The following is a 25,303-nucleotide window of genomic DNA, read 5'->3' on the forward strand; positions in this document are numbered from 1 at the left end:
GTCAAGTGCCATGGCATCTTTCTTTACACGCACCTGGCATACCCTAGGCGGCTGTGTTCAACGATGGTCACAGGATGCCATTGTCACTAAGATGTGAGGAAAATCACACAAAATACATCATCTTGTGCTGTCTCTTGTTGCCTGCACTAAAGGCACATTCTGCTGAAAGACACTGCCAACAGAATGCAAAATTTTGTTGCGGTTGGCCTTTAACCATTCACAAGTAGCTACCTGTTATCGCTGCACCTCCACTGTGACGTTGCAGTCCCCCACACTCACCGAAAAAGTCTACGCATTGCCAGTGGCACAGGGAGGCTCTGAATGGCAGCTCGCATTTCCGCTTGCTCTTCCTCACTTAGTGGTTCCTCCTGTCCTGAGTCAAACTGGAGGAGAAATTAATTCCTCATTAAAAAATGAATGAGGTGGAGAACAACAGTGCCCCAAGCTTTGCAGTTAACTAAATCTGCTGAGACACCCCTGCAAGATGAACAGGGCTCGTCTTATTATTCACAGGATAAAATGCCAAGCTTGAAACTGGCTGAACCAATCAAACGCGCATGGAATGACACAACACCCAGGAAGAAAAAAAGATAAAAATAATAGAAGCTCTTAGATGTGTTATTCCTTTCCTTCACCTCTATACTGCTTGGATGTTTATTTTGTTTTGGCAACTGCCACAATATTTTAAAAAGGAATGAACAATACAACTGCACATGAGGATTCTGTGAATATGCAGGCTGAGGGTCCTCATGTTTCGTCACTGTTGATCACTACAGCTACGCATGGCACTTGGCTAGTACTCATCAGTCAATAAAAACCTGAAGTCACAACTCAAGGATCTCCTCTGATCACCTACCACTGAATCATAGGCATCAAGGCCGCCTGGAGAACGCATGCTAAGGGCACGATTTAAGCAGCTGGAGCCAGTCCGCCGTCGATGTGAAGCAGACGACAATTGCCGCCGCACAATCAGCGTGTCCGGGTCTTCAATGGATGCCTGCACAGCACAAGTTTCAAAATGAGATGCCTGAAAGCATAATACACGATTCCGTGTTTTTCACATGAAATCTACAAATTCGAGATGTGGCATATGCAGGTATGGTTTAGCATAATGAAGAAAAAATGCACACAGCATTCAATAGCACAAAAATTACATAATACACACATAAGTGGCTCTATCAGCCATGCAATGAAAGAGTAGTCATCAAGAAAATAAAGTTTTTCTGCAGGCATCAAATACTCTTTTACTGAACACAATGGTGCTGGTGAATTCGTATTGTGCACCTCAATACTTCAACTTGGAATAAACTAGTGGAAGATACAAGCATGCACTCTCAACAAAACGGTTGCATGCGTTAAGTCTACTCTGGCAATGCCACTCCTGAGAAGTTTCTTGCAACTACGGTCAAACCTTGATATAACGAAAATGGGCGTAGCAAATTACTAGATTTAATGAAATAAATCAAGAATGTTTCTTACCAGCTTGTAACGAATATATGCCTATAACGAATGTTGGATATGACAAAGGTATTTTTGTGTCAGATGCAGCTTTGTAGTAGCAAGGTTCTACTGTAACAACAAAGCTGTAAATGTCATGACACCAGTGGTGATGTCAAGAGGTGGTTACCAATAGGATCAGAGCTGACAGCAGAAGAAATTTGGTTCAAATCTATGGGCTCCCTGCGATGCGCCATGCAACAGTATTTGGTTTAGAAGATTGTGTTTGGGTGCTCTATGCACAATACCCATCCATTTACCAGGTTCAAAATTAAGCTCCCCACCACCATTAAAGAAGCAACACACACCCTTGACATGGCTGGCAATGTTGCAGCAGCGAACCGCTCAGAGTAGGCAGTGCTTCGGCGCCGTGATGGCAGCAACGTGCAAACTGCCCGTGCCCAGTCACGGTGACCACTCCAGTGCGATAGGGTGTTGCAAAGCTCGCCAAGGTCAGTCCTGCTGCACCGCCGCCCAAGAGTGTATTGCCAGAGTCGCACCCGCTCCTCCTCCCGCTCGGTGTCTGCAAGGCAAAGCACAAGAGATACATGAGCAACCTTACACTACCTGGCTAAAGAGACTGGAAGGAGAAAACAATATGAAAACAACAGACCACAGTACCACCAAAACAATGCCTGTGCAATACCAATGCAGGTGAGGACAACACTACTTGATTACTGCTTGATACAAGACTGACACATGTCCATCGTCTCTGCACTCTTGCCTGTTCCAACTGGGCATGTGCCATGTAGGCATCATCTCTCGTTGAATAAGATCATCAGTACTGGCACTTTTCCTATGGTTGCACCCTTCATTTCTGCAACTGTTTGTTCGTGCCAGTGCTTATGTTAACCACAACAACATATCACCAACACCATAAGCACGAGATGCAAGAACCACCTTTCAGACATGCACTGAAAAATAAACTATGCTTCTGCACAAACTACAATTAGTGTAAATAAAGATATTAATGTTTTGACTGAAACTCTATACCAGCAGTCTACTGTAAGCATATGCATATGATATGATATGAACAAGCATATGATATCTCCTCTCTTCTTTATAGGCTTCTTATTTTTATCATGTTGCATTCATGCCTTCATATTACAATGTCATTTTTAGCAACTTATCGAAAAATTTATATGTGTAGTTGTCTTACAGGTCACTGTCAATGTACATGCCAATTACAGTACTGTGTATATACTCAGAAAATGTGAATGATAGGTGTACACTCCTTTTGCTCTACACTTTGGACCTTTGTCAAACTACAGTTGCATTCAATGCAAATTTACAGTGCATATAAACTTGCCCTTATGCAGGTGTCTTTACATAGTAAGCCATGCGTTACACAGTAAACCAACTGTGTGTATTATTCACTCTGTTTTGCATATGTTGTACTGCTGCCTCTGCCTTGTAACAGCCACCTATATATCATCAAACTGTCTTCAGTTTTTCATGCAGGCAGCTATTTGAGTGAAGAGGGCACACAAGCTGAATAATATTTCTGCTGGGATTACTAGGCATGGCACATTGGGTGTTTCAGGTTAGTCACACCTGATAAAGCTTAACTTCAATATGGCCAAAATGTGTTTCTCCTTCCAACCAAAGCCATTAATCAGCTTCTCCCATGCAATACAGCATAATTATGGAGCTTAAAATCCCAAACCACAAACTTGATAGGCAAACACATTAACCGTACTGAGAGATTCTGTCAGAGCCAACTATGTATAACATATTTCCAATTAAACAGCTGGCTGCAAAATATTGTGACATCACAATGGGTATCGGAGAGATGCACATTTATTCATCTGCATTTCTGTGTGCTAGCTCTGTATTGCTGAACACTGCGTTTATGTGATGACACGAACACGCAATTTACTTGTTCACCTTTCTGAAATATTTGTTTATTAAAACATGTGCGAGTAACAAACAAATACATTACTCTCCAATTTGTAAAATTACACATTTCACAAAGAATTCCACTCTAATAAGGTAAAATGTAGCAGTTTCACATTAGACATGCGTAAGTGTCAAAATTATTTGTACCCTAAAGAGAGGTCATAAATATTTAAAAGTGGGCACACAATGAAAGATAAACTATAAATCGATTTAAAAATTCAAAGGTAAATTACTGCATTGTTTGAGCTGCTTGAAAAAGTACACTTTGGCTGTAAAATTGGCCAGAATGGTGATCACAAGAGTTTTACTCATTGATACTGAATAAACTGTATTTTCATTGGACACCAGATTGTGGCTTACCAATAATCCTGGCTTTAGAGGAATCTACTGCTTAGGTGCAGCCATGATGTAAAGCAAGGACTAACTACTGTTCTGGTCATTTTAACTGGGAAAACGTTCAGAGGAAGGTATAGCTAAATGCAAGAATGTGCTTGATTAGCGTTCTACTGACCTGTGCAGCAAAGCAAACCTATATAGAGAAACCTTCAATAGCATCTGGCTGAACTTTTAAGGAACAAAAGCTTTCAAAACGGGCCAACAAAGCATGTTGAGCCACAGCAAGCGACAACACAATGTAGCTTAAAAAAGTAATTCAACATGCAAGTGAGCAATCGAAAACAAAAAAAGAAAATTGTTTTCTGCTCATTCTACCACATGGAACTATGCCTTTCTCCTACAACAGGGTACACTTCTCTCTGGCTCGTCTTGACACAACAATGGCTCATGTGTCATTTTCGAAAGCTCCATGGCAGCAGTGCCATGACAACTCAGTTTGTACAGCAGTGTCACACAAGCCAGCCCAAACTAGAGTAAAAAAAAACTGTTGATGGTAGTCTTAAGCACCTTCAAAACATGCTTTAAACATATTAACAAGTTTTTGCCCTTCATGACTGTAAGGAAGCCTTCAGTTAACTACATTGATATTCAAATAATTCAATTTTGGAGAGAGAGAGAGATCTTCAATGGAATGCAGACAGTTCTATGAGCATGTAGCTGTCTAAATGCTACTCTTCCTAGGGAAGGATATTACGGACTGAAAGACCCTAGGAGGTGTAGAAAAAGGGGGGACACAGAGGGGGGTGAGAAAATATTTCATTGTGGCATGTACATGTGGGATATAGGTAATTGCTAGTTTCATAGTTGATGTGCTAAAGCTTATCAATTAGGCCAATGTCTTAATGAGAAAAAGATATACAAAGTTCGACGCTGCTTTGAAGAAGAAGGCAGAGGTTTGTATGCTTCCCATCTGTAGTGGTTCGTGGGTATCAGAGCCATTCCTAAAAAAATAAACAAGTCCTTTTATTTGTGTTAACTGGTCATTCCAACAAATTTGTTCCATGGTTCCTAACCACCACAGTTATGACAAGTATTGGCGGTCCCTCCAAAATGGGAATGTGGCATTCTGATGAAGCTAGTTATTGAATTTTAAGCTGACAAGATAGCTCAGCCTGACAAGAAGCTCAGCCTGGACAAGCTGCATGTAGGCAGCAGATGCTATTTTTATGACACTACATCCGATAGAGTCATTGAACATACTACAACACCTAACAGCAATCAAATGCCAGCTCCAACTGATACCTTATCTGACCAGCCCCAGGGACAAACAAGAAATTCCGTGCCTGCTTCATTCAAAAACCTCCCTGATTCATTCATTAACATTAGCGTGGTTTTCACTAACATCCGCAGTATAATTCCAAAACGTGACGAACTCGAAAGCCTCATAGATGACACCACAGCCGATATGATTTTACTAACGGAAACGTGGTTAAATAAGGACGTCGGCGACCACGAAGTTTTTCCATCCTTCCCTAACTTTACAGTTTATCGATGTGATCGGCATGATAGGCGAGGAGGAGGTGTACTAATCGCCCTTAGACAGCTTACCATCATCCCTGATAAATCACGACGACAACATCGAACTAACATGGGTAAGCCTGCACAGTACAATTGGAAAATAGTGTTTGGAATCTGTTACCGTCCACCAGATAGTAACCCCTCATTTTGCAATTTCTTACACCTCTCTTTAGAACAAATAAAAAAAGATATGCCCGCTACACCTATCTTCATTTTTGGAGACTTCAATCATCCCAGCATCAATTGGCCACTACTTTCAGTACCCAACAGAACACCCTGTAGTGAACCCAAACAGTTTCTTGAATTAACAATAGACTTTAACCTCCACCAAGCCATAACATGCCCAACTAGGGGCGACAACACCCTGGATCTCTTAACATCTAGCCCGGAAAACATAAAAAATTTGACTTCGCTCCCTGGCTTTAGCAACCACAACGTACTTCATATTGGCATTTCATTGCCATTAAAAAAGAAAGTCCCCACGCAAAAATTAATCACTGATTACAAGAAAGCTAGTTTCGACGCATTTAACCGCGAACTTGCACTCTTCTACGAAGATTTTCGACAGTCATACTCTGCTCGCTCGGTCAACGCCAATTGGGAATTATATAAAAACACTATGCTAAACTTGAAAAACATATATATCCCTACTATCCTCATATATACCGACAAAAATAACCAGTGGTTTATGCAACACCTAAAACGTCTACTTAATAAGAAAAAACGCCATTATCGGAAAGCAAACTTAACAAATAACCACAGAGCTTGGGATAGGTACGCACTAAGCGTCAAAAAATACATCAAGGAATTGAAAGCTTCCAAAAACAAATTTTTCTCAACTGACCTCTTATCAATCCTTCAGTCCAACCCTCATAAATTCTTTCAGATTATCTCCCCGCCTAAGCGCCAAACTCAGCTGCAACTATCAGACGACGACAACGTACTAATTGAAACTAAAAAATGTGCTACAGCCCTTAACAATTTCTTCACATCAGTATTTTCTCCTGCTATAAACTTCAGTTCTGACGAATTACCATGCCACTCGCTGACCACAATGCCCGATATCCAGATTAACGCTGATGGAATAGCTGGGCTAATACAGGCTCTAAAATTATCCTCCTCGGCTGGTTGTGGTCAAATCAGCAGTAAATTACTTAAAAACACCAGTTCCCTGTCAAGCGCAATAGCTTACTTTTCCAGCAATCAATCAGTACTGGTGAAGTTCCCCACGATTGGAAAAAAGGCTCAAATCATTCCCGTCCATAAATCTGGACATAAAACAAAAGCATGTAACTATCGTCCAATTTCTCTAACCAGTATCCCCTCTAAACTGCTGGAGCATATCATAGCAACCAATCTAATACACTACCTTGAATCAATTAACTTCTTCTATTCATATCAGCATGGTTTTAAAAAACTATTATCCTGCGAAACTCAGCTCTCTGAATTCACCGATGAAATCTTACAACACATGGACGATCACCTACAAATTGACGCCATCTTCTTAGACTTTTCGAAGGCCTTCGACCACGTCCCCCACAATCACCTACTTGGCAAACTATCTACTCTTGGAATCCCCCCATCACTGATTACTTGGATCGAACGTTTCTTGAAAGGACGCGTACAATACACATCCGCTAACTCTCACGACTCACACCTTTCTGATGTTACATTTGGTGTCCCTCAGGGAGCAGGCTTATCCCCGCTGTTATTTTTAATCTATATCAATGACCTGCCATGTAACACAAAAACTAGACTTCGTCTTTTTGCTGATGACAGCGTCATCTACAACACCATCCATAACCCTGGTGATTCAATTGACCTACAAGAAGACATAGACACTATCGTTTCATGGTGTGAAAAATGGTTCCTGCCTCTTAACCTTAATAAGTGCCAATGTATGTCCTTTTCACGTAAGCACAGCATTACAAATTACGCATACCACATAAGCTCAACTACAACCACAAACAGACTGCTATAAGTATCTAGGTGTTCACTTGACATCATCATTATCATGGGTTACTCACATTGAAACAATATGCGCAAACGCCTCGCGCACACTTGGTTTCTTGCGTCGCAATCTGAAATCTGCATCGCCCGCTATAAAAAAACTTGCATATCAGACATACGTTCGGCCGAAACTGGAGTACGCATCATCTATCTGGCACCTTTCGCAAGCATATCTCACCTACGAATTAGAAGCCATTCAGAATTGTGCTGCACGCTTTATCATGTCAAACTACTCAAGTAAAACCAGCATGACTGAACTAAAACACACACTCGATCTTCCCAGTCTCCAATCATGTCACATCATATCGCGTCTCTGCATGATTCACTCTTTCTACTATCACCAAATAACCAGACACCTTCGACTACAACCCCCGCCTAGAATCTCTCCCCACCTCAACCACAGCTATCCAATCACGCACATTCAGTGCCGTACGTCTTCGATGAAGGATTCTTTTTTTCCAAATGCAATAGCGCTGTGGAACGCTCTGCCAGATTGTATTGTCTCTTCCGCCGACCCCACGACATTCTGTGAGAAACTAACAATCCACTACCTCTAGAATGGTTGGTCACAAATACATTTGCTACTTGACCCCTTTTAAGTAAATAATTTATAGTGATTCGTTCTCACGCATAGTATGTTTTTAATAGTATTTATGTAGTATGTATTTTGTTGTATTTTATGGTTTCTTTACAGTGATTTTGATGATAGTACCGCTTGCTCAGTTCCCTCCTAAGCGTTGTTTGCTTTTGTATTCGTCTATCTTTTCTTCCTCTTTTCCCTCCTTAGCATGATGAAGAGTTCCTCACACTTTGTTTGCCCCCGCCTTATGTAATGCCTCCGGGCCTTTAAGGCTTCAATAAATGAAATAAAAATGAAATGCTGAAATCTTGAATTTAAAGTGGGATCAATCAAGTGAAGAAAGTGATGCTGATGAATCGGCAGACTCCACAGGCAATTCCTCTCCGAATTGCCAATACATAGAGAATTCATGAAATATATTCCCCTCAAATTTATTAAATATAGACCTCTGCAGGCAACTAGATTAGCTTTTTCATTTCCGCATATGCTGCAGTGTCCAGTAATCTACCAAGATATGACAGTGTGGGCAGCAAAAGTAGCCAGTGGCAGTGGCTATACACTTATGTAACCAATGCCTCATGGATGATGGTTATGAACCTTGTTAATACTACACATGTTCTGCACAGTCACTTTTGAGTATGTGAAGATGATTCATCATGCTGGTGTTTGCTAAAGAATGTAAAGAATGGTGTCTTTCATACATAACGTTCAGCTGATATCTTGACATTAACAGTTCAAGATGGTAAGGAAAGTGCTGACCAGTAGACAATATGTACAAACCACACAATGATCTCTAAGCAACACAATTATCAATGAAGATATGAGTCAAATATAAGCAGTATTCCTTGATGGTGTGGCCCAGGGTGATTGGTAGAGTTCTAGCTTGAGGCACGATTTTCTTCATACTGATACCAGGAATATGTAGGCCAACTTGTAGGAATTAAAATGTCCAAAAAGGGAAATTCAAAGGCATGAGCTGTTGCACCTGGGCAGGAATGGAGGCAGATTCTTTGGATAGCCTGCCCAAAGCCAGACTTTGATTAGATTATGGGGTCTTACGTGCCAAAACCACTATCATGATTATGACGCAAGCCGTAATGGGGGACTCCAGAAATTTAGACCACCTGGGCTTCTTTACCGTGCACCTAAATCTAAGAACACAGGTGTTTTCGCATTTCTCCTCCATCGAAATGTGGCCGCCATGGCCGGGATTTGATCCTATGACTGAGTGCTTCGGAGCCAAACACCGTAGCCACCTAACAACCAAGGCGGGTAAAGCAGGACTTAATGAAGTTTCAGCAATGAATATGAAAAAATGCTTCTCAATTGTAGACGTGTCGAAGACTGATGCACATATTATTTTGTGTTAAATGAAGGTACCACCCTTGGTGGCTACGCAACTGCCAGCATCCACGAACAGCATCCCTTCTCCTGGATTGATGCCGAGGGTCCACACGATGTTTGCATCACAAGCCTGGCCTCACTTTTTTCTTCTCTCCCGCTTTTTTGCAACATGGCACAATTTCCAATAGTGTTCTGCACTCTCTGCATTTTATCAGGAACACTGAGTTGTTCAAACATTGCTGCTGGATATTTTATTTGTGCACTGCAGGAGGGACCCGAGATGTGAAAAGGGAAAATTGTGAAATCTGCTAGTGAGGAAACTGCCTACTTTGAAGACAAAGGCATAAAATTTTGTGCTGTTGTTGAATCATACATCAGTGTAATATTTTAGACACACAATCGACATCGTGTGATCTCTGCACTGCCCCCATTATTTTGCAATGATGATGTTTAGAGAGCCCCTAAACCACTTGAAAATTTCTTACATAATAGTAGCTGTGTACCCTTCTACAATAATAATTATGCCAAAGGAATTTTCTAGGGATGTGCGAATAATGATTCTTGAGACCGAATCGAATACAAATCGAATAATGCCAGAAGCGAAATGAATCGAATAGCTTTCAAATAGTTTTCGAATAATGAACATTCATTGTTTGGGATATCATCGGCCTTAGTGAGATTGCAAGAACTGGTGAGGCTTATACACTGCTGAATAACGGACATGTCCTCTGCTATAGCGGTCTCTTAGATAAGAAGCAATGCGGGTTAGGATTTCTAATCCATAAGGACATCGACATTGTATGGGATATCATCGGCCTTAGTGAGATTAGAAGAACTGGTAAGGCTTATACATTGCTGAATAACGGACATGTCCTCTGCCATAGAGGTCTCTTAGATAAGAAGCAATACGGGGTAGTATTCCTAATCCATAAGGACATAGCGGGCAATATTGATGAATTCTACAGCATTAATGAGAGGGTAGCTGTAGTCGTAATCAAACTTAATAAGAGGTATAGACTAAAGGTAGTAAAAGCCTACGCTCCAACATCCAGTCATGATGATGAGGAAGTAAATCAGTTTTATGAATATGTTTAATTAGCGATGAGAAAAGTGCAAACTCAATATACTGTAGTAATGGGCGACTTCAATGCAAAGGTGGGAAAAAAGCAGGCTAGTGAACAAGCAATGGGCAACTACGGCGTCGATTCTAGGAACACTAGAGGAGAGATGCTGGTAGAATTCGCAGAAAGCAATAAGCTTCGAATAACGAACACCTTTTTCAGGAAGCGTAGCAACAGAAATTGGACCTGGAAAAGCCCTAATGGTGAAACAAGAAATGAAGTTGACTTCATACTTTCTGCTGATCCTCGCATAGCCCAGGATGTAGAAGTGATACAGGTAGGGTAAAGTGCAGTGATCATTGGTTAGTGAGGGCTAGGATTCACCTCAATTTGAAGAGAGAAAGAGCAAAATTGGTCAAGAAGAAACAGGTCAAACTAGAGGCAGTAAGGGTAAAAGCAGACAAATTCAGGCTGGTACTTGCAAACAAATATGTAGCCTTAGAACAAAGCTATGATGATGACATAGAGCTATGATGATGACATAGAGCTAGTGAATGAAACTGTAACTAGGTTGGCTTCAGAGGCAGCAATTGAAATGGGAGGCAAGGCACCAAGACAGCCAGTAGGCAAGCTCTCCCAAATAACAGAGGACCTTATAAAGAAACGACAAAAATGCGTGTCCAACTCAAGAGGTAAAATAGAATTCGCAGAACTGTCAAAACTGATCAACAAGGCAAAAATAAGAGATATTCGAAACTATAACGTGAGAAATACTGAGGAAGCCATAAAAAATGGGCGCAGCCTGAAATCAGTGAGAAAGAAACTTGGCATAGGACAAACCAAGAAGTATGCACTGAAAGATAAGCACGGTAATATCATCAGCAATCTCGAAAATATAGTAAAAGCATTGGAAGAATTCTATACTGACCTGCACAGTACCCAGAGGAGTCAGGATACCTCAATTAGAAACAGTAATGAACAGGATACAGAAACTTCTCTTATAACTAGAGATGGGGTCAGAAGGGCCTTGCAAGAAATGAAACGAGGAAGAGCAACAGGAGAAGATGGAATAACAGTCGATTTAATCAAAGATGGAGGAGACAATGCTTAGAAAAGTGTTGGCTCTTTACACGAAGTGTCAATCAACTGCAAGGGTCCCAGAAAACTGGAACAATACAAATATTATACTAATCTACAAAAAGGGAGACGCTAAAATTATAGGCCCATTAGCTACTCCCAGTATTATATAAGATATTTACCAAAATAACCTCCAATATAATAACGGCAACACTGGACTTTAGTCAACCAAGGGAACAGGCTGGCTTCAGGAAGGGACACTCTACGATGGATCACATCCATGTCGATAATCAGGTTATCGAGAAATCCGCAGAGTACAATAAGCCTCTCTATATGTATTTCATCGATTACGAAAAGGCATTTGATTCAGTATATATACCAGCAGTCATAGAGGCATTACATAATCAAAGAGTACAGAACGCTTATGTATATATCTTAATATATCTGCAAAGATTCCACAGCTACTTTAATTCTACACAAGAAAAGCAGGAAGCTATCTATAAAGATAGGGGCCAGACAAGGAGACAATCTCCAATGCTATTCAGTGCGTGCTTGGAAGAAGTACTCAAGCTATTAAACTGGGAAGGATTAGGAGGGAGCATCAATGGCAAATATTTCAGCAAACTTCGGTTTGCCGATGACATTGTTCTATTCAGCAACAATGCAAACAAATTTCAACAAATGACTGAGGACCTTAAGAGAGAGTGTAAGAGTGGGGTTGAAGATTAATACGCAGAAGACAAAGATAATGATGAGCAGCCAGGCAAGGGAACACGAGTTCAAAATCACCAGTCAGCCTCTAGAGTCTGTGAAGGAGTATGTATGTTTACCTAGGTCAATTAATCACAAGGAACCCTGACAATGAGAAGGAAATTTACAGAAGAATAAAAATGGGTTGGAGCGCATACGGCAGACATTGTCAGCTCCCTACTGGAAGCTTACCCTTATCATTGAAAAGGAAGATGTACAATCAGTGCATTTTAGCAGCGCTGACATGTGGGGCAGAAATTTGGAGGCTGGCAAAGAGGCTTGAGAACAAGTTAAGGACCGCGCAAAGAGCGATGGAACAAAGATTGCTAGGCATAACGTTGAGAAACAGAAAGAGAGCGGTTTGGATCAGAGAGCAAATGGATATAGACGATATTCTAATTGACATCAAGAGAAAAAGATGGAGGTGGGCAGGTCATGTAACGCGCCGGTTAGATAACCGTTGGACCATTAGGGTTACAGAATGGGTACCAAGAGGAGGGAAATGCCATCAAGGACCACAGAAGACTAGGGGGAGTGACGAAATTCTGCAAATTCACGGGCGCTAGTTGGAATCGGTTGGCGCAGGACAGGGGTAATTGGAGATCACAGGGAGAGGCCTTCGTCCTGCAGTGGACACAACATATGCTGATGATGATGATGATGATGATATCACAATTAATATGAAATGATGTTCACATCCTTGTATTCTTAATGTTAGGAAGTTTCTGTCATTGCATACTATATTATGAAGTGCCGTTTATTAAAAGCACAAATGGAGCATCAGACAAGTAGTTTCTTCCCAGGCACAGGATGCATCAGCAAGTGTGAATGATTGCTGTATAGCCTGCACGTCCAGCTAAATAAGCGACATAGCCTGCTGTACTGCACAAGTTCTCATGTTTTATGTTTGTACTATGCCCGCAAAGGTGGAAGTTTACCGCTGTTTTTGCTCCGATTTTATGTTTAATAGGCAATTTCAATTATTCAAGAAGTATTCAAAAATATTCACATTTGCGAATAGTGCCTATTCGATTCAAAGACCGAATCAAATAGGACACTATTCAATTCGTTATTCAAAAGTTTAAACTATTCGCACACCCTTATAATTTTCTATAATGATGCCATAATGGCAAAGTTACAGGTGTTTGATGAACAACTAAGCAGCCACCTTCACTACCCTCACCACAGGCACTGTCTCACCCTAGCCGGGCAATCAGTGCAATGCAGCAAAAGCTTCAGGTGACATCAGCCAACCAGAATAGAGTACCAGAAGCAAGTATCCTACATTGTCGGCCTCTCGTTGCCCTCTGTGCGGTGCCAACTAAATGGAGGCTTCACGGAAGGATCAGTGGCACACAGTGGGGAAGCCCTTTCCCTTCCCAGAAGAGACAGCTGGCTCTCATCACAATGGCTCTCATCTCTCACCAGTCGACCAATGGACAGATGGACCCTAGTGACATCATACACACATGGCCTTGCTGCCATAACTACGTGCAAAGAAGGACTGGAAAAGCCCAGAGAGGAGCACAAGACTGTCTCTTGAGTTCATGGCTTTCCCCTGGTGTGTAAGACTGCCATGTTTGCAAAAAGTGATTGCCAAGGCATTCTGTATGTGGCACATGTTCTTACCTAAATATGTTCAAAATGCCAGATATGGTTCAGAAGCCCTCTATAAGGGGAAGCTTCACCTCACACTGAACTCCAATTTTCATATTGAAATACATGTGATGCGTTAGACGGCACAGATTAGACAACCACCGAGCCAGTTATGCTACACAGGCGAATTTCATAAATGTACTATTCAGAAATCATTGGTACAATTTTGACTAGCACTTATTACACCAATCTTGTCTGCTTTTGGTGCATAGTACATGCAAAAAAAAATAAAGCTTTGCAATATTGTTTTTATTACCTGTAAAAGCAAGCTGCAGTTTGTTTTATTCTGCTGTCTTAGACAATTTTTGGGACAAGATTGGTGGCCTAAATAAAGAATCTGTTCACAACAGCTGGTAGACTGCAACTTATCTTTTAAATTAGGAGTGGGCAAACATTCCAAATTTTTACTGTGAATTGATTATTACACACCAACTACTCAACTTTTTTTAAAGTTAGCAGTGGGCAAATATACAAGTTTTTATATGAATCGAATGTTGCGCACCAACTATCCGTATTTGTATTCAGTATTTTCAAATATCAAAACTAAGAAAATATTTTGCCACAACCGACAGTTGAAGTCGGGTTACTGTGTTCAATCTGCTATGCAAAGTATCATAAATTGTGCAAACTGAAGCAGCAACAAAAGCTTTCGAAGCAATGCAGAAAAAAATGGGTAATGCACGCTTTGTTTTCGGTGTAGCTGCGGAAGTCTGCATGACAATCTGAGTTCTGCTTGTAGTCTATAATTTAGTGTTTCTTGAAGCCTACTCATGTAGCAGTTTTATCTTTTATGCTACAACCAGTGATATTTTCCTTGGAATGGGCCATTTTACATATGTCTACAGCACAGAACTCCTTCAGCAGCTCTCTTTTTTTCTTTTACAGCAAAGCTGTTTATGGCTAGAGTTCCATGGATTTTTCATGTCCATGGATTTTTCATGTCTGTCAACAGATCTGCGTATGCAAAAACTCAGCTCCCAAATTAGAGACAAAATCGCTTCATTCTTACAAAGGCTTATATGTCTCATCCCTTGGATATGCATTTTCTGTAGATTAATTATCAACAGGCAGCACTTTCAAGATCAGTAGATTCTCAGGTGCATGCGTGCATGTGTGTGTTTTGCTTACTTGCTTGCTTACATGGGTGTGAGCCATTGCTTAAGGAGGTACAGGCCATTCGTTGTCTTATGTGACGGACAAATTTCTCGAAATGCTTACGCAATTAATAACAGAGGTGATGCGAGAATGTGTGTGCGTACCTATGATCACAATCACCACTGATCAGGGCAATAAATGTGTTCATACCTTTGTTCAAAATTCTGTCACCTGTGTGTTGTGTGCTAAACAGTTGTGCTGTTTATCCACCTTCACAGTGTGGAATGGCTCGTGACTTTTTCCAGAACATAACATCTTTTTATTTTCCAACAACCATTTATTTAGCATTTTTGGAAAGATAGTCATACAGCAGCCATTCATTCTTGGAAAGCTTGTGTGCAACCAGGCTGTAAACAGGTTTATTCATGGAGTCCTTTTATTGACAATTAATGACCTTGTGTTTAAAACTGATCCTAATAGTCAGTGACAGCTGGCTGCCTCTTTTTCACTAGTCTGTAAATGCATTGTACACCATTATACCAAAATAAAGTTTCCTGCTATAAATATATGGGTCTTGTTTCAACTATCCAATATTTAATTCGATACTTACTATTCGTGTTTGATTCATATTCAAAAATTTTTATGTTTGCCCACCCCTACTTTAAAAGCAACAAACACCTTCAAAGTTGGTTTTATGGATGCCAAACAAGACAATTTCTCCATTCTCATGTATTTCGGTAAGAGCTCCTATCTGGAGCAAAGCACATGTGCCACCACAGATACTTAATGCCTATGTTAGAGGTGCTAAAGTATATTAGTACAACACAATTTAACTTTGGGGTTTTGTTCATGCTTTGTATCTGAAAGAAAACTAACAAAAGATTGTGCAAACTAAAAATCATTAATATATTAATGCATGTGTTAATGAACCGAACAAAAAACAAAAAAGAACAAAAAGTGACCAGCTAATAGCCTGATGAGTACATCACACATGAAACAAGATAGCAATTTTACTTTTGCACTAGCATGCACAAGAATAAGGCATAAGCAATAATCAACAGTAACGGACCGTTACATGGGAAAATATTTTTAGTATGGGTCTCCAGCTCTATCATATTTTGCAATACAACTTCCCTTCAGATTGCAATAAAAATTATTACAATTACTTTTGTGCTTCTGGCTACACATGTCAGATGCTGATAGGATGTGCCCAGGGGGAACAAAACAAATTTATATACATACTGCCACGCCAATCAAGAGTTCTAGCAGAATATGGTACAATTTTTTTCTGTACTGCAGTTATGCTCATGAAAGGTCTTGCAAGCTTGCACGGTGTAATAACGTATACAGATAAATTCCTAGTATATACAGGAAAAAAGTTTGCCATGAGGCTTTTTCATCACACAGATGCTGAATATGATGATGACATATGACCAAGGTTCTCTTCATTATTAGCCATATATGAAACACGATGCCTACTTTGCAGTATTCGAGTGCACCTGAGAGCAATATGACAGGAAATAGCAGCAGTTAACCATGACGTTTAGATGTGAACTAGTATTTGTACAATAGCACCTTTCCCGCGGAACATGTGATTCCACTGGTACACATATTATATTTCGAGTAGAGTGCAAATTCGGGTGCTCTCTTTCATACAAATAGTTCGCACTGACGAACTTAACCACAACGCTGACCCCACCTCGATTCTGTACGAGAACTGCTAGCTACAACTTATCTACAGAATTTTTTTTTTCTTTAATACAGCCACGAATACAGAATCCATGACGTTACGTGCAAGCCGCGTTTTTCTTTGGTGACGTATTTACAGTTGTCAGAGTTTTCGTGATTTTGCACCAATTAATGCTATGATTTCCTGGTTCTTAAAACTAGCAACGCTACATCATGAAAACACTTCTCGCAGATTAAAACGCGCATGTCAAGGTGTGCTCACGGCGGAAATTCGCGCGCATGGAAAGGGCAAAGCAATTCTCAATTGCTGCACGTTCTGCGGAGATAGTTTGCATGTCAGCCCGTTGGCAGTGCGAAACCAAACAACAGGTGTGAAAGTAAGAGCGCATTACAGTGGCCGTGATAAATCTCAAAATAAATGCTGCTTTTCTCACCTGACATATCCGAGTCATCGTCGTCGTCGCCGTGTTCACAACGCTCCCCAAATTCATTCGACATATTTGTTACGCCAAGGTTACCAAAAGTTCAGCAGTGCGATGCGAGTCAACGGAAAGCGAAAAAGTTTGTTCCCGAACCACTGCGTCGGTGTCATTTCAGCCTATCCCTTTTCTGATAGTTTTGGGCGTCGGACATCAAATAATCTGGCCGGATGAAAGCACTACGCGACGATTACGTCACGCATTTCACTTTCGACATGTGAAGTTTGTTTCGCGACAGAAGAAAAATTTTCCAGTTGATGGATGATGGCGGATGACCCGTCGTGCATCTCTACATATGCTAGAGCAACGTCAGCCGGCATTCAACAACGCAAGCAAAATATTTCTGTTGTTATGTCTGCGCAAAACTTTGGTATATCATGTAAAACGTTCATACAAATGGCCCTCACGACTAAACTTGTGGTTCATTCACTAAACATTTGGCATTCGACAAATCATTTACTTTATCCGAACGTTTTGCTGCAGCACAGTACGCCTACTCCCTTTACATCTTCGGAAAGAGGGAAAATTGAATACAGGAACGGCTTGCTAGCGGTAATAAAACAGGTCAGGAAGTGATACGAAACCATTATCCTTTTACAATTTATCTCCAAATCATGACATATAGCGGCACATTTCTGATTTTGTGCGAATTTCGCACTGGAGTTCCGTTCATGACAAAGGCGCATTTGGCGTAATGCGCACATGCACTCGTCCTCCGACAACCGGTACGTATGCTGCACACACGAGCTGAAGCACACGGTATAGGTAGAGGTTGTTCAGCTGATTTCACAGCGTCAAAGCGTGGATGTCACGTAAGGTAAACTATGCGTGTGGTTTTGAGATGGTGCTCACGCCGACCTTCCCTTGCCCCATATTTCTCCCACGCGCGCGCACGCGAGGGAGCCCCCAACGAAAATGGAAAATAATGATCTGCTTGCTTTTGGAGGATACAAAGTTATCTTTTACATTTACATTACATTTAAGAAAGCTGGACCTCGGCAAAGAAAATGTACGTAAAAACTTAAGTTCTGGGGTTTCACGGGCAAATCAGTGATCACCACGTAGCAACGGGGGGTCATATACGTCTGAAGACACCTGCAAATTGTTGATATCCTCGCCTTCCTCGACTGCACCCCCGGGGGGGGGGGGGGGGATGTCAGAAGACTTATGGGCCCCGGGTGCCAGGCGACCTAGCTACGCCACTGGTGATCACGATGGTATACGCCGTGTAATGGGAATCTCCGGATTAAATTTGACCATCCAGGATTCTTTGACGTACAACCAGCGCACGTGCACGCACGTTACACGAGTGCTTTGCATTCAATGCAGCCACCGCGGTTGGGATGGAACTCGCGGCACAATGCGTTGGCGGGCTAGTTTGTGCGAATCCATGAATCCATGGTGCGAATCCTCGCGGCCTCGAGCTCACCACCGCAACACTATATGGCCATTCCGCTACAGCGGGCTGTAACTAGGGAAAGAATAATTAAACGAAAACATTAAATCATTTTATTAGTGCCCGCAGAACAATGTTTTCACTCCCAAATTAGGATTATATATGTAGCTCTAGTTTTGATATTTTTCTCGATCTCGCGCAGGCATATATGTGCTCGTAAGAAAGGGTATTGGCTAAACAAATACCAAACAAATCTTGTCAGTTTATCATCACTGAAACAAGCGATATAAACGCACAGCGCAACGAATTACCTTGTAGTGCTTGTACCCATGGAGACGGGCCGGCTATCAAATCTACAAAAGGGTATACGTCGGACATACATACAGTTGAGATCTTAGCTAGAAGGCGTTGGAACAGTGCAAGAGAAACGGAAACGAGAAAGACAGATCGCTCATGTTGTGCCTATTCTCACGTCTGTCATCGTTCCTTGCATTATTACTTGCCACAATTACTATGAAATCTATATCGAAAAGCAACGCGCAGCCTTCGATGTGGATAATGATTGCGACCTACGTTGCAAACAGCTTGAATCTTCAGAAATAAGCAAAAGGGTCTCACCCCGAGCGCATCAGCTCCTCGGTACGTATACGTATAACACTATAGCCATGTCGTAAGTCCCGTCCCACGGTGCATACGCAAAGCCCAGGCGTGTCTGAGAGCGCGGCTCGCCAGACGCGACTCCAGGTCTCATGTGGGACAAGCCTGACCTCGCGCCGCCCGAATTGGCACCGCGGAGTACATACGTCAGACTGACGAGACCGAATAGCGACAAACAAACAAACAAAGCTCATACGGCGGCGAGTCTTGTCAAGGGCCGCACGGAGTCTTGGCCCGTGTCCCGGTATGCGAGTGGGAAGATGGCGCATTATAACTGTGGCGGCAGTAGACGACGCACCTTCAAACCGCGGCACACACGTACCGGGTACCGCGCTCGGCCAAGGTGGGCGCCACGTTTTTACAGAGGATCAGGCTGCTCCAGACGTGTGCTCCGAACGTCCACTTTAAATGTCGACGAAACTTCGCAGAACGAACCACGAATTAAGCAATGGAGTTAATAATGTTTGCATGTCAACGATTTTATGGGCAAAGGCCAACTGGCAAGAAGGCAGGCGTAACAAACGAAGATGGACTACGCAAACGCTGGGCAATGTTTAACGTGTTATGGCACTCTATATTGCGGATTGTATTTAACAAATATTTGTCGTTACAGAACAGTCACATGCATGGAAGTGAGACATTGCTGGAAAAAAGCGCATATAAAGGTGTCTCACGCTGAAGTCATGCTGGTGCTTAATTGGCAGTGGCAAATAGGAGGGCACACCTCGCACGTGTCGCCCCTACCCCCCCCCCCCGAATTTTTGCGTTAGTAAGCGGCTTGCAGGTTCCCTCCCCCATATATATATACCTATGGCCATGGCCATATATGCCAAATGCCAAGCGAAAATTTGGCATTTTATTCCAATACACGTTTTAAAAACGCTTTTATGAGACAACCACGTGCACCGCACCGATTTTTAAAAAATTTGCTGCATTTCAGAGATAAAGTTTAATTATAGTGGCTGTGAGAAGCAGATGTTTCATTAATGGCTAGAATACCTTTAAATGAATTTTCATATATATATATATATATATATATATATATATATATATATATATACACACTTGCTTGGGCGCTCAAATGTTCGCCATTTCGGAACTACGGTAGTCAAGCCCCGTTAATTTTACTCGGTTAATTCAACTTATCGCTTAATCCGCACGCACCGAAAAGTCCCTCCGAGAAACCCCGTATGCCACCCCCTGACTACGCCACATGAACACTTTTTCAGACAATAACTTGCTTTTTCACTGGGAGCATCAGCATGTGCTTGAATGCATTTTATGCTTGTGCTAAAAATCCCGGCAGAAATCATCTCACTATGAACGTTGACGTTAATGCAATTAACAGTAAGAGGAAGCTTTAGCTTGGACCCAACTCCGATGCCGCCTATTCCAATACACGTAAAAACGCTCTTATGAGACAACCACGTGCACTGCACCGATTTTAATAAAATTTGCTGCATTTCAGAGATAAAGTTTAATTATAGTGGCTGTGAGAAGCAGATGTTTCATTTATGGCTAGAATACCTTTAAATGAATTTTCAAAAATTGATAGGTTCGCAGTAAAACACGTTGTGGGGCTAGTTGGTGCATAGCTTTCAATAGATGAAGCGCCAAAAGTGACGGCACACAAGAAGAAATACACACCTGTCTGTATTTCTTCTTGTGTGTCGTCACTTTTGGCGCTTCATCTATTGAAAGGAATAATAGGTTGGAAAAAAAAATAGAAGTACGAAGTTTACAAGTCCGTAGCTCTGCATCAAGAACAAATATCGCAGTTCTATAAATTGAATCCGTTTGATCATCCAAAGCGGACAAATTATATCAATTTATATCTCACATAAAGTTTAAATTTTTTTACAAGGCTCTTGCAAAAGTCCTACTCACATATTAGAAACACGTACCCGAGCGAAGCTACAGCTAGGGTGATCATGTACGCATACATGGAAAAGGAGAAATCGGTGTTCTCGGCAACTACGTACAGCAACAAATTTGATAAGGCTTGTTGCATTTATAAGAAGAAGTTATAATCCATTGACTGTTGGAACCGGATTTTTCATTTAATTCGTCATTTTTTGATAAACCGTAATCTGGGATACATATGCGCAAGAACCACACAAGGACGAAGCAGTAACACGGGACAATCGCTAATTTTCAACAGTTTATTTATTGCAGCTGGTAAGCATATATATACTCACTGGAAGCCACTGCAACAGACTCATTGAAGGGAAAGAAGAAAAGCAGTCATGTGATAAATCTTTTTGATAAAGATTGCTGAAAATCGCAATTTTTCAGAAAACGAAACTATGAACTCTCAGTAAAGGAAAATGATATCGCAGTTATATAAAAATGCGCCTAATAGTACATCTAAAGCGGGCAATTTTGATGGATTATACATGGCTCTCAAGTACACAACTATTATGTGACTAGCAGTATACTTCTGCAAAACCTTCGTAAACATTGGAACCAATTCATGAAACATAAATCAATGTATCAAATTTGTACGATTTGGATGTTCTCACGGATGCTGTTTACAAAACTGCAATATCTATTTGTAAATCTGCATTTGAAACATGCAGAACGAGTTACGAATTTGTAAACTTTGTGCTCTTACTTTTTTTCGAACTTACCAATTTAGGGCAATCTATGTAAAAACGAATCAAGGCTATAAATCTAAATTCCTTCACCAACAATCACTAGAATTTAGCCTTTTCTCTCAAAAGCACCAAATTTCATCGAGATCGGCCCAGGGGTTATCTCAGAAAAGCATTTCTGCGTTTTATATGTATTTGAATAGACAGCGTCGGAGTTGGGGCTGACCTAAAGCTCACCAGGTGTGGCCATTTTGAGCTAACAAGCGCCGTGCGTACTATGCACGCTAACGACCGTGTCTGCTAAGTATATTACGTCGCTAAGCGCCGCGGAAAAAAGACCCGAAATTTCAAACCTTACGCCAATCCCTTTCTCTATGCTAACGCCGTTTACCTTTCTCCTCGCGGGCACCGCGCACCCTGGCTGGAGAGTCGACATTTATATCGCGCAAGTGCGCCTACGTATATCGCACTGCTGTGACGTCGCTTGTAGTGACACGTGACTTCGATAATTACTCAAGACATCTGTTATTTGTTCAATTAAAGTTTAAAGAAATAATAAAACACACAAACCGAATGTCTGCGTGTTCTTGTTTTACTTTGCACCGCAGCAATTAAGAGAGATGTACCATCGTGAGCAATATGAGCGGGAACACGCGGACGCGTGGCAAATAGCCTCGAAACCGAGTTAGAGCGATACGCTCTTCCGCTAACTGCGTTAACGGCAGCTTACGGCGTTTCACTGGCCGCCGATAGCCGATAAGACGGTTACGTGTACAGTAACTTAAAGCGAGAATTTTTTTTTCAGTCATGCATTTCACGCTTCGGTGTAACGCTTCGGTGCACAAAGTTATCGATTAGTAACCGCAACATCAGTTTTATCAATGTGCGTTGGCGATGCGAAGTTCCGCACTTCGTATACGCATGGTAGGAGTGACAACAGTTATCAGAACAGCGTTTTCCTTTCCTCTTTGTTTCCAAAGGCTACCGCATTGCGGGGTTCGAGGCTATTTGACACGCGCTCCTGCGTTCCCGCCCTCCATGGCTTGGGGCAAGTGGAAAGGAGCATGATTTCTCTAGGCAAAGGCCCTCGCCTATTGAAATCATGGGTTCGCGGTACTGAAATATTTCTATCTCGGCTATTGAAGATCGAATTCGAAAAGTTCTTGCGGCAGAACGCTCCCTAGAGGACGCGTAACAGCTTCCAGCGTATGACCGAAATTTACTACGTGGCTGGTGAGGGGCCCCTTCAAAGCAGTGTAGCGGCACTTGTGTACGAAATGTGTGTACGGCAGCCGGGTTTCTCTCGCGCACTTCCAGGCACGCTGCGGCTTCTAGGGGTGCCGCTGCACACATTCGTGGCACAGTACGCTATAGCATTGGACTATTGTGCTTGAGGAACCCATACGACGGGATTGATTCAGTCAAGTAACGAAGAAATATTAATTAAAGTATTCTTTTGTGTGTGTGGCACACACCCATTCTAGGGATTGACCAAGTATATATGAACACATACCAAATGATGCATACCTTGTTGCACGTACTCAGGTATTCAAGTTGTACTCCTGTGGCCCGTATTTACAACTTTAATGGCCGCTGGTGTAGAACTTTATGTATATGAAGTTCTACTCCGGCAGCGACTGCGTATAGGCGGTTGCGCGGGCTCCATCTTGAAAGCATCTACGATGAGTACAGAGTCTAGGTGTGCCGAGGGCTCGTAGCTTCGTGTGCGCAATGTTCTCGCCGCTTAGCTCCCATTGAAGTGAGAGGCAGCACGAAGATAAATTCGCTCGATACTGCTGCCGCCTTTCCTCACAACACCGTTTTGACAGCGAGTGTCTGCGCTGAAGTGATTTTTGCCTGTGCATGCGACATCATGCTTCTTAATTTAGTTACTAAGCGAATGTTTAGTAGTTATGGCTGTAGGAGTTGAGGAGGACTTTGAGATGAAACACTTCGGAGGTTTATTTACATTATTTACAGTGAGATGACCAAGAAATTAACAGTCATAGAAGTCATTACGGGCCAGCAGCAACTCGGACGCTGCGGCCCGTGGCAAGAAGCTCGAAAGAGATGAATCAAGGAATGCTCTAGGAATGCTCTCTTGCTGCTCCCGGTCTGCGTCTTTTAAGCCGTTCAGTGTCTCGAAGACACGTCACATTCGGCCAATGGGAGAGCCCGCTCAAGTGACGCCATTTTCAGCCAATCGGCGAGCCCACTCGGCTGTCGTCATTTTCGGCCAATGGTAGGCGCCCGTGCGATGGTGTCACACCCGGCGGAGAGGGTCACTGCTTGGTCCCCAATTGTCCGAGGGCTTACTTCTCCCTGCGGTCTTGCCTTGCTGACTTGCAGTGTGCTGTCACAATAGGCGGATGGGGGCGATGCTGCCAGGTTTTCACGGTGCATTACAGCCGTCTTGCTTCGGGACCCACTTTACCTGCAACAGTGCCAGGCTCTCGCTTCACTTTCGGGAAGAGTCAAACAGTGAATAGCTCCACCTGCGGCATACGAGGAGGGGGACGCCAACTTGTTTGCACGTGCCGTGCCTCGGGAATGTGGTATCCGTCCTTCTGCGCTCCTTAATTAGCTGTGGTGCGATTTGATGTGGTCTGCTGAACTCGAAGGAGGCTCAGGAAAAGGTCCCGTATCTATAACATGGCCAATAAAAACTATACTATCCTTACTTTGTATAGCTGTCTACTAATTTGCTATTGCCATCGACGATTCGCCTTTAGGGCGAAACTGCAACTTTTTCTCAGCACTCTTTTCCAGTTGCTACTTCCGGAAGTAGCAAGCTGCAATAGCTATTTAGTGCACTGTAGAACAGCAAAGAGATAGCCTCCGAGTCGTAGGTGCCAAAATCGGTAGTAGTGGCATCTATGTGAACATCCGAAATTAAATTTGAACTGTGTGCCACGGTGACGTTCAGTAGACAGATCCTCCACAGCACAAGGCATTTAACAAGGAGCGGAGCACTGCAAAGGGAATAACAGGCGATCTTTGATTGCCAATAACTCCACTACTGAATGCACTGAAGTACTTTTGGTACTTTTTGCTGCAAAGTGTTTCTGAAATAGCCTGTTTTATCATCGAATTCATTCCTTGAGTTTAATAAAACGTGGTTTAGGACCACTTGAAGGTCACTGTTCCAAGTTGACTTTCCATTGTAATTATGTAAATTACCTTCTGGCATGATTGTTGGTAGTGTCTGATATCAGCCACAGATACTCATTGTGTTAGAGCCACATGGCTGCAACTTGCTTTCTGCAAGGCATTTCTAGAGCCTACAGATCTAAAGATATGATGGTTTTGAGGTGAACCAACAAGCAAAACAACAGAATGATGGCACGGCATGCTTAGCCCTACGATGTCAGCAGTGATCTAAGCAAGTCTGTCGCTGGTGGCTGTGGACACCACATTGCAATTGTTTAGCCACACACTCAAAAGAAAATATCTCGGGTGGCCCCTATGTGAGCTTGCTACTTTGCATGTTCAACAGTTGTACCTCAACCCCAGTTTTCAAGAAATTGCAAGGACCCTCGAATATTTTTTTCCACATTCAACAACTTTCAAGGATTTCAAGGAAGTGGACAAACCCTGTTAATATG

At 42.2% G+C, this 25,303-nt stretch overlaps 1 protein-coding gene across 2 annotated transcripts in view; it reads right to left on the reverse strand.

Annotated features, from left to right (window-relative positions):
* LOC135918970 (transmembrane channel-like protein 7) overlaps positions 1 to 19,199 on the reverse strand; it is an 81,673-nt gene extending 62,474 nt beyond the window's left edge. Inside the window, exons 1-4 of one of the 2 annotated variants that reach the window (XM_065452689.2) lie at positions 19,066 to 19,199; positions 1,806 to 2,020; positions 857 to 997; positions 280 to 383 (exon numbers count right to left, since the gene is read on the reverse strand). In XM_065452689.2, the coding sequence (XP_065308761.1) occupies positions 280 to 383; positions 857 to 997; positions 1,806 to 1,814 (254 nt within the window). In that variant the 5' untranslated portion in view covers positions 1,815 to 2,020; positions 19,066 to 19,199. Of the gene's footprint in view, positions 1 to 279; positions 384 to 856; positions 998 to 1,805; positions 2,021 to 17,006; positions 17,375 to 19,065 lie in introns of those variants that run through there. The other variant, XM_065452688.1, reaches the window with a different exon arrangement.
* Positions 19,200 to 25,303: the final 6,104 nt, after the last annotated feature.

Source organism: Dermacentor albipictus, chromosome 8 (genome assembly GCF_038994185.2).
Source record: "Dermacentor albipictus isolate Rhodes 1998 colony chromosome 8, USDA_Dalb.pri_finalv2, whole genome shotgun sequence".
NCBI classification, from domain to species: domain Eukaryota; kingdom Metazoa; phylum Arthropoda; class Arachnida; order Ixodida; family Ixodidae; genus Dermacentor; species Dermacentor albipictus.